Below are 15,175 nucleotides of genomic sequence, written 5' to 3'. Positions count from 1 at the left end.
GAATAATGTCAGTCTCCTTCAGATACTGCAAAGGGTTTTCTCTGTTTCTTCCAAGTCAGCTGATCTAAGAGGAACTGCTAATCCCAGTGGCAGTGGAATTTGGCCCATTTTCAAGACATTGATTCTTTTTCTCTCGCTGAAGATAAGAGCCTTATCTTTGTCAAGTTTGGGTGAAGCATGGGATCTGTATCCCATACAGCAGATGGGTGTACCCTGGGCTGCTCAAGCCTTAAAGAAAAGTTGAATCTTCTTGAAAATGGATTGTCTCTGACCTGGGAATAGATATATAACAGTCATGTTGTCAGGCATTTTATAAACTTTACTGGTCAAAAGGCTGCTTATTACTGTATATTACTGCTTATACCCAAAATTAGGAAAAGAAAGGAGGTGCCAAGGTAGGCAATTCAGAGTTAACAAGAAATTTGCTCTTTTTTTCTTTTTTTAAAGTCTTTCACATGGCCTTGGTTTGAGATTTTCAATTAATTTGTTACAGTATGTTTTGCTTTTACAAAATGAAAAGTCTTTATAAGCTTTTAAAAAAATCATATAAGATGTTAACTGAAACTGTCACAGGGCCTGTTGATTGATCGTTAACACTTTTGTATCCTGAATCCCTTTGGTATTTGCTGCTGCCCCTGAGTACTTTGGTTGTTTTGGGGCATATTTTTTTCATTTTATAAAACTCTGCATTGGGCATGAGGGTCTGTTTCCACAGCTAAGTGTTTACCTTATAGAACTAAATTACTATTAGCTGTCAACTAGACTGAAGTAATATTTTTGAAGAAAAGTGAAACTGCATCTCAGTTTGATCCTGATGCTTTTTGACATTTCAATTAAAATACCAAAATGAATGTCTTAATTTATTTTTTTAAACTGAAATTTGCTTTTTGCTTTGTGTTTTGAAAACAAAACGAAAAAAACATAAGGAAAATTTTAATTTAAAAGAGAAAAAAATATGTTTCCCTAAAAGAAAAAAAAAATCTGTGGCAGTTCAAATAACTACTTGCAGTATTTAATAAAATCAGGTTTTGAGCAACTCGGTTTAAAACATTTCTTTATGCTTTTTTGTTTGTTTGGACTCCCAAACAAAAAGTGACATTCAGTCAGAATTAGGAAGATGTTTCAAGTTGTAGTTACTGTATTTTCCATCCAAAGGTATGAATGTATCCATGTTTTCTTTTGTCAGCTGAAGACCTATGAGAAGAACAGGCTGAATTTTGCATTCTATCTCAAGCCCTCACCAGTCTGAGGTTTGCACATTTTACTCAAAGAACACTTGCATAATTTGTTTTCCATTAATTTACATTGGCTCAGGGCTCAGATCTGTGAGGAGTTCTTCACTGAGACGTACATTTTTTCTGTGAATGAGGACTGCAGGATTGGGATTTAGGAATAAGATTTCATTGTGTTGTTATAAACAGATTTCGTACTGTTTTTCATATTGATTTTTCCCTTCTACAGGAAATAGTTAAGGTTTGGTAGGATTCTTGCCATTTCTAGTGCAAGGTGCTAGTTATCAGAGGTGGCAGGCAGAAGCTGCCCTTGCAGGAAAAAGAATCAAGTAGAAAAGTATATGAAAACAAAGGGAAAGGTGGAAAGACAGGAATTAATTCTTCTTTGCTACAATCCAATTACAGCCATCAGTAAAATCTTTACAGCTTCTTCTTTGGAAGCAGATAAAACTGCCCTTGTATTCTTTCCATATTTAGCTGAGTCTTTGTCTAGTAGATACAGAGGATGTAAAAAATAAATGAGTATGAAGATATAAAAAAGCCAAAGCAATTAAACGTCTGATCATTTAATTAATCTGATATGAACTTGCTATCATGATGGCTGTGACTTAAATTTTTCCAGATGTTCTCCCTAACAATTTTTCCTCAGCCTTGTTATTCAATATCTGTTTTTCTTCAACAGGAAGGACTTTCTCAGTGACACTCGGAACTGAAAAGAACAGATTTTCTGAAACTCTGCAAAGTAATATGGTCAGCATAAGGAAACAATGGAGTGGTGTTGTGGGTGAGTGCAGAATATGCTGCCCTAATCCATTTATTCTGGTGGGTAAAACTGCGCATTTAAAATCTTGTAGTTAAATGCTGCCATGCTTACAAAATCGTGCATGACTTTAGAGAATAGTTCCCAGTGAAGGCAGCAGGCCTATTTGTAAAGTGAGACATTAAGTGTTCTTTCAGGCAGCTGCCAAATCAGGGGGATCACAGAGGTTTTGAGGGAATTACAGGAGAAGTACCTGCCACTACCAAACATGCAAATTAAAAAGAAAAAAAAGCAACAATTCATTTGTTCATTCTTACTTTTTATTGTGTTCCTGTAAGAGAGTAGTAATGGAGGAAACTGAATTTCTGTAGGCAGGGAGGGTGATTCCTTTCCTCTGAAGCGTGCTCAAGGGAAAGCAGCTTTCAGGACCCATGGAGTGTGGTGAACAGGAGAGCCACATCAAGGAACTGGGAGAATATTACTCATGTGGAGAAACTTGAAGGAAGCAGAGAACAAAAAGCCAGGTCTTGGGTAGAAAGAACTAAGGACTGGAGAGGACAGGGCAGTTTGCATCTCAGGAAGGCACTGAGCTGGATGGAAAACAAGCTGCAAGAAAGAGCACACCTATAAGGACACAGTGGACAGCTAGAAGCAGTCCATTTTTAGTTCCTGTTCTTTTAGCCTTGTTACTTGGAATTGTTTCCATCTGAAAAAATAAATCATGAGAGTTTATATTCGATCATTCCTGTCTTTTATTAGTTTAAAAGCAATTTGGTATTCTTTGGGAAGCTCAGGGTAGAAAAAAGTGTAGGATGAAGTCTAGTTTACTTGGGCTATTGTCACATCCATTCCATGCTTTACTGAAACTGGAAGAGGAGGATGAAAGCTCACAGTTTTACCCAGATGTATGATAGAATAAGTAAAAGAAAAGTCAACAATTGGCAATGCTTGGCTTTTTGGATAACAACCAGTCTGTCCATCTCTGAGGAATCAAGCAGGTGGATTTTAAATAAGGTTTATTTGGCTTGTCAGTAAGTTAGGCAAGGAAAGAAAGTGGTTATCAATGTTTGTGCCACATGAAGGCACTCTGAAACAATGAGAGCATACAGGCTTGAATGTCTGCTGTTTACTCAAAATCTGACTGAGACTGAAATTTCTGGTAATGCAGAATTTCTGTCTGGAAAAAGACAGCAAATTCAAGTTTTGACAGATCCTATAATTTGAAATATAACTTTTAAAAATTTATCTTCTGTGCTGAGGTCAGAACCGTGTTTTAAAATCTTTTATCACATCTTGTGATAGGTTTGCCCTTGGCTGGGGGCCAAACCACACACGCCTCATATATGAAGACTGAAGTTCTCTAATAATGAATTGCTTCTGTTTGGCTGGACTTCAGGAAGAAGGAAATATGTCAGAATGTACAATCATGTGAGTTGGTAAGAGTGAATCAAAATGCAGCACCTGAACCTGAAGATTGGATTTTGATCTGCTATGAACCTCTCCCATTAAAAGCTAAAATGCCCTTTTCCCCAGACCTCTTCTAAAATAGAACAAGCTATGTGGAAAAAACCCCATATTCTGGCTGTGGCTTAAATAACAGAATTCAGGAGAGCTGAGGGGGAAGACTTGCACTTGATTCTTATTTCTTCCAGTTTCTCTCCATATACTCAGGTGAAGATGAGCCTTAGTTTTGAAATTCTTGGCTTGTCTCACTTTGCATCACAATTTCTGTGTTTTGTAAACATCGTGGGTTTTGCTTGAAATGCTTCATTTGATCTGAGATTGGCTCAAGGCAGCAGATCTGAAAGTGTAACTGAGCTTGCTTTCTCTCCTGCAGCAATCCAAGAGGATCAGGTGATAGGGTGTGCCTGGATGCTGTTAGTTCATTTACATGTGAAGGAGATAACTTCAGTTTATTCCCCTGCTACATACTGCAAAAAAATAAGCTATGGTCTCTGAGGTAATAGGGTTTGATAGAGTTGTTAGCAGTATGCTGTGAACAAAAATTGTTACCTAGCTCAAACTTACTGTTGTATCCACTGCGGTGATCTTGCTTGATTAAACTAACACCTGATTAGAAAATTTATGGCAAATCTTAATTCTTTTCAGGTGCTTTCAAAACTCTTCCTGTAAGTTCCTTGGGAAGCAAGTGGAGCTTCCCTTGAAATGGAAGACAGGGTTTCCAAATCACTTTGAGGGCTTTTCTGCTAGCTGTAGGGATGGAGGAGGGTATTTGTCTTGTTCCCTGTGGCAGCAGAGAATTTCAGATTTGTTGGCACCTTCAACTATTCTGCTTTTTTACTCAGTATTTTTGAAATATTTTAGTCGAGGCAAGACAGGGTGGTCAGAAATCAGACACAACCTGACAGATGGCAGGAGAGGTTTCCAAAAGCATCTGAAGGACACTTGGGGAAAAAACTCCTCTCTGAGCTCAGCTACAAGAAGGAAAATTGAAGCAATTCATGTGGGCTGCTGCCCACAAATTGGCCCTTATCTCTTGTCTTTCAAGTAAGAACAGAAAAATCTTGTACTTTTTACAGAGAACTTGAAAATGAAAAATTCTGCATAGCTTGGCTGCTTATAGCAGCGCTTCCCAGCTGTGCCGAGTGGCTTTGGGAGCTTCCCCTTTGGGGTGCCAGTCCTGGGACACCTCAGCAGGGCCTCAAGTGCTCTGAGCACCTATCTTCTGAAAATCAAGCAGTTTGTTTTAAGCCTCTGAAATCGTAGGCACTTAGCTTTCTTTGAATGTCTTGGCCCAGGGGATTTACAAAGTGACAAACCACTGGTTTTGTTTGATTTTTGTGGAACAGTGCGACTGTGATGAATTTAATTTCTGGTGTTTTTCACTTGCAAACAGTAAGAAAAAGCTCCTCATTTTAGTGAGCACTTTGCTCTCCTTGTCGTACTCCCTATCTGTGTATAATATACCGTAAAGGATTATGAAACAAAAGGCACTCTGCCTTTCTCTGAACAGCTATGCCAAGTCTAAGACCATGTTAAGGAAGCCTGAGTTGTGAGTACTTTTCCCCTTTCCCCCACTATTTGAACTATTCTTGCCCGAGTGAATCTTCTGGCTTCATGGCTTTACATTCCTGATTTCTCTATGCATCCTTCCTCCAGAGCTCCTGCCCAGACCCTCTTTCCTGAAGGGATGATATGTTTTCAGGTCATTTACTGTCAGGCAAGTTTTAAGCTCAGGTGGTGTGGTTGCATCTCCATAAAACCATTGGTCTCTGCTCTCATTTTTTCCACTCTTGCATGGTTGGTTTCTTTTTCCTTATTGATTCCCTGTTTCGTAGTAATTCTGCCTCTTTTGAAGGTTTTTATGTTAAGTGAAGCACATACTTAAGATCTGTCCAAACCACAGAAGGCTTGTTTGTGTGTTGACAGGTTTTTCTGAACTGAGGCTTCTCTCAGGAATACCTGATGTATTTTCTGGCCTTAAAGAGTCAACAGTTCATCACCTCTTTTTAGCACAGTGGCAGTGAGACAGATAGCTTGGATGTTTTTTTCCTGTTTTTGGCACAGGGAAGTTCCACCATCATGGTGGAGGCTTTGAAAAGGAAGGTGGTTCTTACAGTGGAGGGATGACCTTCCTAATTTCAGAAGGTCTGAGGTAGGCTTCATCAATTTTTGTAATAAAACATGTATCAAAAAAAGGGAAGACAGCAGGGTCAAATCTATAGCAGTAGTCAATGGGGCATCTTTGCTGTGGAGGTGGTGAAGGAAAGTAGTTTTTTGCCTGTTGTTCTCCCATATAGCATTTCATTCTTAATGTACAGCTGCCACAGAAGATCTGTGTATGTACTGCAGTTCCCTGACGAACTGACTCCGGTTCATGATGTGGCTATGCAGCTGTTTTCCCCAGGCAACAGATGCTGCTCTGCCAAAAGGCGTGGTCCTTTTTCTTTTCACTCCTGTGCCCTGTTTGTGAATGTCCTTGTGGTGAAAGGAAAAGGTTAGTTTTTAGCTGGATCCATCTGCCTCATTGTGCACCCACATCAAAACTCAGGTGGTGGAAAGGGGTCGTTAGGAATTAGCAGTTAGGGTGCTGAAACTGGCAGTGGGAATTGTTTCTGATTCAAACACGTGAATTGGTTCTGGTTCAAGCACATATATACTCAGGGCCCAATGTAGATTACTGAAGCTGATAGTAAAATGGAGTGGAGAATTTGCCCTTCAGTATAGCCATAACAAAGGGCAGTGTTTGTAACCTTCCAAATGCTATGTATGACATCCATGGCACTGTAAATCTAGCATAACATGAAATGTGACTTTGGAAGAAAGCTGGCTTCTGAATTGCATGTGTGAGTGCACGTGTGTTTGTATATTAAGATGACTTTTCTAGTATAAAGTATAGGTCTTTGCAGTCCATTTACAAGTGTGTCTTTTCTTTCTGTACATCTCCTCTCCTGTGTGTATCTCCAACCTGGATCACTACAGGCTAGAGCTAAGCAAAAGAGGAATAGCTAACAAAAATATTTCCCATTTCCCTGTGTTTTTTGTTTGTTTGCAAAAATTGAAATTGTGTCTCTCAAGCTCCTTTTATGAATCAGAGTGATGTCAGGTATCTTCTTGTAGGAAAAATGCTTATGTGTTTCCTAAACCATGCTCAGGTTACTAGGGAATATTGTTGGCTTGATTCTTCCAGCTCTGCACACTTACAAAGCTCGTGTTAAAAGCCGTGAGCTCCTCAACACCCAGTCTTCCACCCCTACCTCTGTCTGTCTCTTTCAATCACCTGGATTCAGGCCTTTCTCATGTGTTCCTTGTCCAAGTCTCCAGTAAGCACCACATCAACAGAGGGTACCCAAACCCGTTGTCCTCTCTTTCTGTCCTTCACAGTTCAACCTGGTGCTGTAGTGAGCTGTGTGGAGAAATATTTTCATGTGATACTGGTGTCAGTGTAGACTAAGCTCAAACCACTGTATGCAGAGAAGTCCTGATCATTACTATCAGTGATTAGAAAGGGTCACCTAAATCCTTTACAGGAGTGTATGTCCAGCTGCAAAAAAAGTCTTTATATTTATTTTTTTCTTGCTCTGAGCTAATTGAAGCTTTGATCACCTGGGTTTCAAAAGATGCCTCACTGTTTTAGTTCTTGAATAATAGTAATGTGCATGCTTCTCTCACAGCTTTTGTCTTCATTAGGTATTTTCATGTCTGGGTAATGAGGAACACGAGTCTTTTTGAAGACTATAGTGTAGGTTTATAGGGAATATGTGACCATTACAAAGGTCTGTAGTCATTTAGGAAATAGCGTATGGAACATTTCACCTTATTTCAGCTGTTGTCCATTTAAATTTTACCAAAAGATGTTTTTCTCTTGCAGCCATTTGTTTTTCCTGATAATGCCCTTTTCGTTTATTTGGGGAGAGGCAGCACTTTGGGACCTGTGCTAGGGCTTCTAGTGAGTGTGTACTCTCCAAACACAGAATAAAAAGACCACAGCTTTCCACAGAATTTGGTCTTCCCACTTCTTTTAGTACGACCATGCTTGTAGCAGTCACAGGCTGTCCTACTAGCTAACGTACAGACCCCAGATTACTCGTTGGAGAGCACTCAAAAGCACATTATGAACAGACTGTCTTAATTTGCCTAGACCACGTGCTATTAGGAGAACAAGTGGTGCTGTTCCTTGTCTCTTACTGAAATGTAAAGTGTTTGTTTCAGTGTGTGAGGACTGTCTTCATTTGAAACCCAGGTGATCAGAGCATGAGGACTGTGGGTATGATTTCGCCAGCAGGTTTTGCTGTCTTCCAGCAGGCAGAGCTAGCGCCTGGCCTGTGATGCAACCCCTACAACAGTGCTCGGAGACCAACCTGAAGGAAAGTGTTGCAAGGGTGTCTAAGCAAGCACCCCTCCATGAAGGGGCGGGAGGAGGTGGGGCTGCACCAGAGACTTTTAATGGCAGAATAAATGGGAAGGTGTAGGGCAGTGCTGTCCAGTCAGTCCAGCACACCCGCTGTGTCTCTGTTCTCTTCCCCTGTAATCTGCAAAAGTATATTGTCTGCACCAAATCTTGAAGAAATACATACAAGCGGATTTTTGTTTTGTCTTGTTTTCTTTAAAGTTTAGTTACCGATCAGCAACTTTCAAGATGACAAGAATTTTGACAGCTTGCAAAATGATGAAGACTTTGAAAGGCAGATTGGAGTTTTGCAATGTGTCTGCTGATCACTGGAGTTTCTCAAGGACTGGTACCAGGTTGTTGAACATCAAGGTAACAGTAACTGAGCTACTGTGGTTTAATAGACGTGTTTGGCATGCTAAGAGATATCTTGTTGCAGATAACAGGGCTTACTTAGACACTTAAAATTGAACCAAAGGAGATTTGCCTGAACCCTAAGCAAGGGGGTTGCTTGGCTAAATGGTTTTATTAGCTAAGCAAACACACTTTTTGTGTAGTCTGGAATGGAAATTATAAGGTAAATTGCACCAAAAGGTGGAAGTTCAGGGTTTCAGTTAATTATTATATGGTGTTTTCTTCAGAAACACTCCACCCTTCTGTAGGACTGATAGCTAACAGAGCAGACCCTTCAGTCCATATGAGTGTGAATCAGCTAGATATTTAAAAACATGCATCACTCGAAGCATGTGATTAATCCTATTGGATCCACAAAGGGTCCATTTTCAATATACTGGAAACCATGGTGACTGTGAGATAAATTGGAGAGGTAAACAGCTCTTTGTGAATGCATCACTGTATCAGCTCTTGATTTATTGGGGCTGAAACCCCTTACTTCATTTCGCTAACCCTCTTTTCTTCTTTGTTACAAGAGCTGCATGTGACCAGCTTTGCTAGTGTAACTCGGGCAGGTGTGGCAGAGCACAGTGGTGACCTGGGACTTTCTGTGTGAATTCTGTATCACTGGCAGTATTTTGTCATCATGCACTTTACATTGAAAAGGGGATCTTGCAACTTGGCCTGGTGACAGCCTGTAGCACCAGTATAGTAGAACAGGAGTCCATGCAGGTACACCGAAGTTCACTCGAGTTTTAGAAACTGTCAAGCCAACTAAGCACGACTGAAGGGTTCTCTTGGAAGGCCATCCACACTTCTCTCTGTTGCCTCTGATAACGTCTCTTGCTTTTTGGAGCTGTGTCAGTTATTTCTGCCATGCTCATGGTTAGGATTGCTGGTTCAGCTTTTGATGAGACACTGTCTTTCGTTACGCAGCCTGGGATAGTTCTGGCAGGCACCTGTAGCAGACTGGATCTGATGCATTCTTATACTGATGGATTAACATCTGAAGTTTGGATTTGTCATCTTAAGTGACAGATTGATGGTGTCACTCATTCAAGGACTGCACGGCAACAGACCTACAAGGTCACATCTCATAATGCTGAGGCATCCAATTAAGAAGTTTTCATGCTTATGGAAAGCTGCTGCCCTGCTCTGATGAAGTTACAGTACCAGCTGTTCCAGCATCTACCTAATGCTGTGCTTGTAAAGCTGAGGAGTCATTGCTTAAAGCCAATGGTGCCAATGCTGAAGGCAAGGAGAATGAATACCTGTTAAGAAAGTAATGCCAAGTGAAACCCTTCGGAGCTATTTTAACCTCCCAGCAGTTGCAAGTATACCCCAGATGGGTCAGAAGGGATTGGGCCCTCTTTCTGTTTCGGGGTGTGTGAGAGGATCTGTTGCAGGGTGGCCGAGACCTACTGTGCATCTGAAGTGCTGAGTGTGGTGGAACATTTGTACGTGCACTGTGACTAGCTGGCTCACCATGTTGTGTGATGCTAGCCAGCTAGCCCCAGAAGTCTCTCTCTGACATATATTATGTGACATCTTCTGCCTTGGCATTGACACTGGAGAAGTTGTTTCCTTATTAGACTTGAGTTTAATACTCACAGGAGTTTGTGCAGCATCAGAGTGGATGCTTGAACTCATGCAGCGTAAGAAGGCTTAGAAGTAGTGTAGTTTAGGAGCCTGTTTTGAGATCTCAGCTCAGGTTTTTACTACCACCTTTGCCAGGGGCCACATGATTCTGTTTCAATTTAGAATCTGGAATACAAAAACTTGAATCTTTCCTGGCCTGGGGCTTTTGCTTTAAGACAGTGTCAGGCTTATACACCTTTTTCCATGGGACCTACAGAAACAGAAGTGGACAAGACTCTCTAATATACATATGCAAGCAGTAAAGCAGCAGGCCTGAGGGAAAATTTAAGGAAAATGGTCCTAAAAAGCCAACCTATTGTATAGCTTTGTGTCAGAGTGTGGAAGTTAAGTATAGTTGTGAGACAAGTGACCAAGTAGTGACTTATGGCTGGGTTTAGTATTCCAGCCATCATTAGGGGTAATGGATATTTGTAAGAAGGTTGAAGAAAGAGTGAAATGGAAAGTAGTTAAGGTGTGGGGGCTAATGGCGGTGTAGATAATGATCTCATTCTCTCATTACTGCAGGCTTAAATGAGCATTTAGTTGCCTTTTATTGTTTTTTCTCAGTGGGCTATTTTAGGGAGAGTAACAAAATACAATGAAAACATGTTTCTAACCTATACATAAGCTAAGTAAAGTATTAGAGAGCATGAGGGAGAGGTGGTCATTTTAGTAGTGTGCCTGATAATTCTTCTCCCAAGACTGTTTTCTGTCCAGTTTAACTCAGTATATGTGGGGAAACACCACTGTAGGTGAGCAGTCTTAAGATATGGGGACTCACAGGTCCGTATTTCCCTGTTGCATCCCATCCTTCAGTTCTAAAGGAGAGATGGAGCATCCACGGGGAAAGAGGGGCACAGAGAGCAGATTGGAGACCCCTGTGGGCTCTCTGTAGGGGTGCTTGGCATCACTGGTTTTAGGGTAATCAAGCTTCTTTATAATTCAGGAAAAGGCAGAGAGACTGCAGCTCGAAGCTCACATCATTTAATGTTCATCTGAGGCCAGTGTAGTTAAACAGGGATGTAAAGAGTCGTACAATCAATAAATAGGTGGCTTGTAACATTATAGCTGGCTCAGTAAGGAGAGGATTGGGGGAGCTATAAAAACCATCACGAGCAAGCTAAAAATATAGTTAGAAATGAGAGGGAGTGGAGAAAATATTTTTTGGGCACTGGCTTTAGAAACTATTTCAGATTACTGTAAAAGGGTTTTTCAAATATATTTTGAGGCAGGTGGAAAGTAACTGAGAAAATGACTGCAAGGGAAGCAGAGAGATGGGTGAGGAGGTGAAAGATCAGTCACTATCTACTCTGCTCTTCTCCCGCTGGAGGTGAAAGTGAAGGGGAGGTAAAATGGGGCCTGTTCCCCTACAGAGGGGGAGAACTTAATGAGCTGCTACTGTGGGGAGGAAAGGGGTGCTGCTCATTTCCTTGGGTGCTCGCTGACTTCTGCTAGCTGCTTCACCTCTCTTGGTTCCCCCTCCTCCTTTAACTTTTGTCATGAACAAAGATTTGCAGCATTGTTGTGAACAGCCTTGAGAAGAGTTCAAATTGTAGGAGCTGTGACTTTGGCACCATGGTACCTGTGTTCTGTTTCTGGCTTTGCTTTCTCTTTGGCTTGGATGGTAGAAGAACTAATCCAAAGCTTCTCTCTAAAGTTAGCTTAAGTGTGAATCTTCTTTGGTGTATCCGAAGACACTGACCTGGCTTTCGATTGATTTTTTTATTCCTGCCCTTTCTTCTTCTCTTAATTTTAGCCAGAAGCAAATGTGATAAAATTAAATTTTTTATATATATATATATCTACATATATAAAAGGGTTGGCAAAGAAAGTCTTGACTGTTAGCAATGTCCAAATGGATTTCCAGCCTGTGATGGCATAGTGCTCACTAGAAGAGACATTTTTCTGTCAAAGAGAAAACTCCTCCTTTGTTGGGGGTTATTTGGTCTTGAGAGAGTCGATGTAGCACAGTCTTGGCACCAGCTTTCTACTGTAGAAGAAATCTGGTGGCTTTTGGCAGCTCCTGCGCTTCTGATATGTTGGCTGTTAGGTAGACAGCCAGATCTGTGTGCCGAGCAATGCAGCAGAGGCTGTTGCGCTGTGTGGAATTATGGCCTGACTTAGAAAGGAGATGTTTTATCATCTTCTTACTGGAGGGAAACAAATTGGCCTGTGCTGAAACTGAGTCCCAGCTGTGTCCCTGCTGTACTTCAGTGCTTGTTCTGGTTTCAGTACTGGGCATACTCACAGTCCTTCAGCAGTCCAGCGTTCAGGGTTCAGCTTGGCCTTGCCAAGACAAACAGGGATTTCTTTGAGGGGAAAAAGCTTGACTTCCTTGACTTGGTTACTCTGTGAGGCAAGTAGAAAAGAGGAAGAATTACCTGTTCACTTTCCAGTACAGGAGTTGTAGCAGACATGCTTTAAAAAGCAAATTGTACTGCAGATCTTTTAAATTTTACATATCTTTATCATCCGTCCTGTAGATGGGAAGGGCTGCTAGAGCAGGGAACTGAGTGGAACTAAATCAATTTTTTCACTTTCTTATTGTTTTGGGTTTTTTGTTAACTGCTACAATGCTTTGTTTACTTCATGTGTGCAGTGTTTAGTGAAGTGGGACCTGAATTAGTTAACTCTTCAAGTTACTTTGACAAAGTGCACAAAATCTAGCAATATTGCAGCAACAGCATGACCCTTTCTGTTAGCCATCTCCATCCTCAAAGCTCTTCAAGAGGCCTGCAGCATCTCTGGAGCACAGGGAGCTCTGCTAAAGGTAAGGCTACTGGTGTGTAGGAAGGAGAAATCAGATGGCAAACAGTCTCTCTCACACTGGGGGTATGTGTGGAAGAAACATTTTGGTTGAGACTACAACAGAGATTTATCCAGGACTACATGGGGATGCTTCTGAGAAGGGGGGAGACAACAGGACCTCATGGAAGCTCTGGGGCTTTTGTTTATTTCTTGCCTGTTGTTCTCTTGAAAGTTAAAATCTCTCCCAACTAATCCCTGATTGAGCCAACTGGCCTTCTTTATAGCCTGTAAATCACTTTTCACATTAAAAACAAAACTGAAAAGATAAGGTAGGCTGGCAGCTTAGGGATATGGTAACACCTCCGCTGGAAATGTAAGCAAGAATAATTGCTTCTAGAATGCTTAACAAACAAACCAACCACTTAATTAAGAATAATAAATCAAGTAAGGGAGGGAAACATTTGAACATCTATTCTTTGCTGTATCTGAACTGGCAGGCAGATTATGGCTGCTTGGGGACATTCTTCTGCATTACTTGAACACTGTGTAGCGGCTCTAATAGTACAACGGGGGCTTCTGATTGACAGAAATTATTTCTGTGCTGGAGCGTAGAAAGGCAGGTGGTCTGTGGTGGGAGGAAAGACATGCAGATTCCTGTCCACTACCATAGTGAGGGTGGGGCTCTAAAGGTCACAGTGATTGCTCTGGATTTTGGCCCTCAGGAGTTAGATTGATCTTAACTGTTCTGGTCATTCCACCGTTGTGGACTTTGCTTCCTGAAGGATTCTCCCAGGCTGTGTTTGCAGTTGGGACTGTGATTCAGGCGATTACCCCAACTTGTTCCAACAAGTGGTAGGGCTTGCTTGAACTGGAGCTGATATTTGGGTGGACTCAAACTTGTGTCCTGGGGGAAGAGTTCCATCTCTTGAAACCGAAGCTGGGAAGCTGGGAGAAACCAGTTCCTACAGTCAGTCTCCCATGTCAGTGGTGTGGGCTGGGTTTCCAGCAGGCTTCAGAAAGGGCAGAGGTCCTGTCCAAAGCCCGATCTGAGGCACATGGGTGCCCTCTGTGCTTTGTCATGCTTTGGGTATGCGGCAGCTTTCTGTAATGAGAGGCTTAGTGAGAATAGGGAGCTGACCAAACTGTAATTCTTATTGGGCTAAATCTGGAGGTTTAGCCACAAGAAATGTATTTATGACTGGAGGGGGATGGATGATTTTAGTGTTGCTGACTATCCCACTCAGTGATGTGGGAAGGCTCAGAAAATGATGGCTAAACCTTTTGAGAATGACTGGATGTTTGACATTAATGAGGAAAAAATGCAAGGGTAAAAGCATCCCAGATGCACAGAATTCAATTACCTGGCAGTGCAGTTTGATTTTTAGTGTGTTTTGCAGTACATTAGTAATTGATCTGTGCAGTATTTATAACTGCAGAGGAGCTCTAGATGAATGTTTGCTGTGATTGTTACAAAATGTTCAATGCTGGGAATGAAATTTCTCCTTGCTGTGATTGTTCATTTGATTTATGGCTAATGGAAAGTAGTTCTCCTGCTCCTTTCTACAGCAAATTGATCTTGATTCTTCTTTAAAAAAATCCCAGTAAGAGGAGCTGTTCTGTAAAAACCCCAACATGAAGTTAAGCCATGAAGAGAGGTGCTTGTCTGGAGGATGTGCTTGGCCCATCTCCTGTGGCACAGACCGTTGGGCTTTCTGCACTGGTGGTCGCTCTGTGACTGCAGCTCTGTGCCCAGGAGGCAGCTGTACTGGCATTCCAGAAGTGGAAGTTTCTCAGGGCCCAAAAGGTTCATTGTCCAAATTCTTTTAAGCCCAAAAATTAATTGGCAAATCTATTTCCAGTTTTGCTTACTCTCTCTCTCTTCCCCTGCGTGTCATTGGTGAGGGAATTTCCTCACCAATTTGATGTGAGTAGACACCAATATCCGAGGGAATCTCCTGACTCATTCTGTTGTGTTCATTATTTTTTTGGTAGAAACTGGAATTCCCAGGTGGTTTCCCATTCAGTTCCTGGGCAGGCTAAGAAAGGTTTCATTTCCAAATGAGGCAAAAGATGGTGTGTTTAGTCTGGTATGCGCAAAGACCCTGTGCCACTGAGTCTCTTAATGGCTTTTGTAGAAGTCACTGTCTGTGTCCTGTTTTCCTCAGCTGTAAAGTAGTGATTAAGTCATTAAGGGACCCCACAGTTAGTGTGGAACTCAGTTCTGCTAAACACTCTCTGAAAGAGGTGCAGTTTTCTGGGAAGTTTTCCTCTGGGCAGCTTGTTCCATACCTACTTTGTCCAGCACAATTTATGCCTACCCTGAGGTAACTGAGACCGTGAGTGTCTGTCTGATCCGTGAGTTCCTCTGTTCTTGTGTCCTACAATGGAACGGACTGGTATTTTGAATGTTGCTGTCTGACACCAGTCCAACTAAGCCTACACTTATTTTTAGCAGCTTAGCTGTACAAGTTGCAACCGAAGTTAAACAGCTATCAAAGATCACAGCTGAATGAGAGCCAGCGTCCTCAGCAGCAAGCCTTGAGCAAATGTTGA

General features: G+C 41.6%; 1 protein-coding gene across 1 annotated transcript in view; it reads left to right on the top strand.

Moving 5' to 3' along the window:
* The first annotated feature begins 8,092 nt into the window (after window positions 1-8,092).
* Window positions 8,093-15,175, top strand: part of CPS1 (carbamoyl-phosphate synthase 1, mitochondrial) — an 87,587-nt gene continuing 80,504 nt past the window's right edge. Inside the window, exon 1 of the mRNA XM_010080238.1 lies at window positions 8,093-8,215. Coding sequence (XP_010078540.1) covers window positions 8,093-8,215 — 123 coding nt within the window. The remainder of the gene's footprint in view (window positions 8,216-15,175) is intronic.

This window comes from Pterocles gutturalis, unplaced genomic scaffold, assembly GCF_000699245.1.
Source record: "Pterocles gutturalis isolate BGI_N339 unplaced genomic scaffold, ASM69924v1 scaffold6664, whole genome shotgun sequence".
NCBI classification, from domain to species: Eukaryota; Metazoa; Chordata; class Aves; order Pterocliformes; family Pteroclidae; genus Pterocles; species Pterocles gutturalis.
The sequence above is the reverse complement of the archived record's forward strand: the minus strand, read 5'-3'. Positions and strand labels throughout refer to the sequence as shown.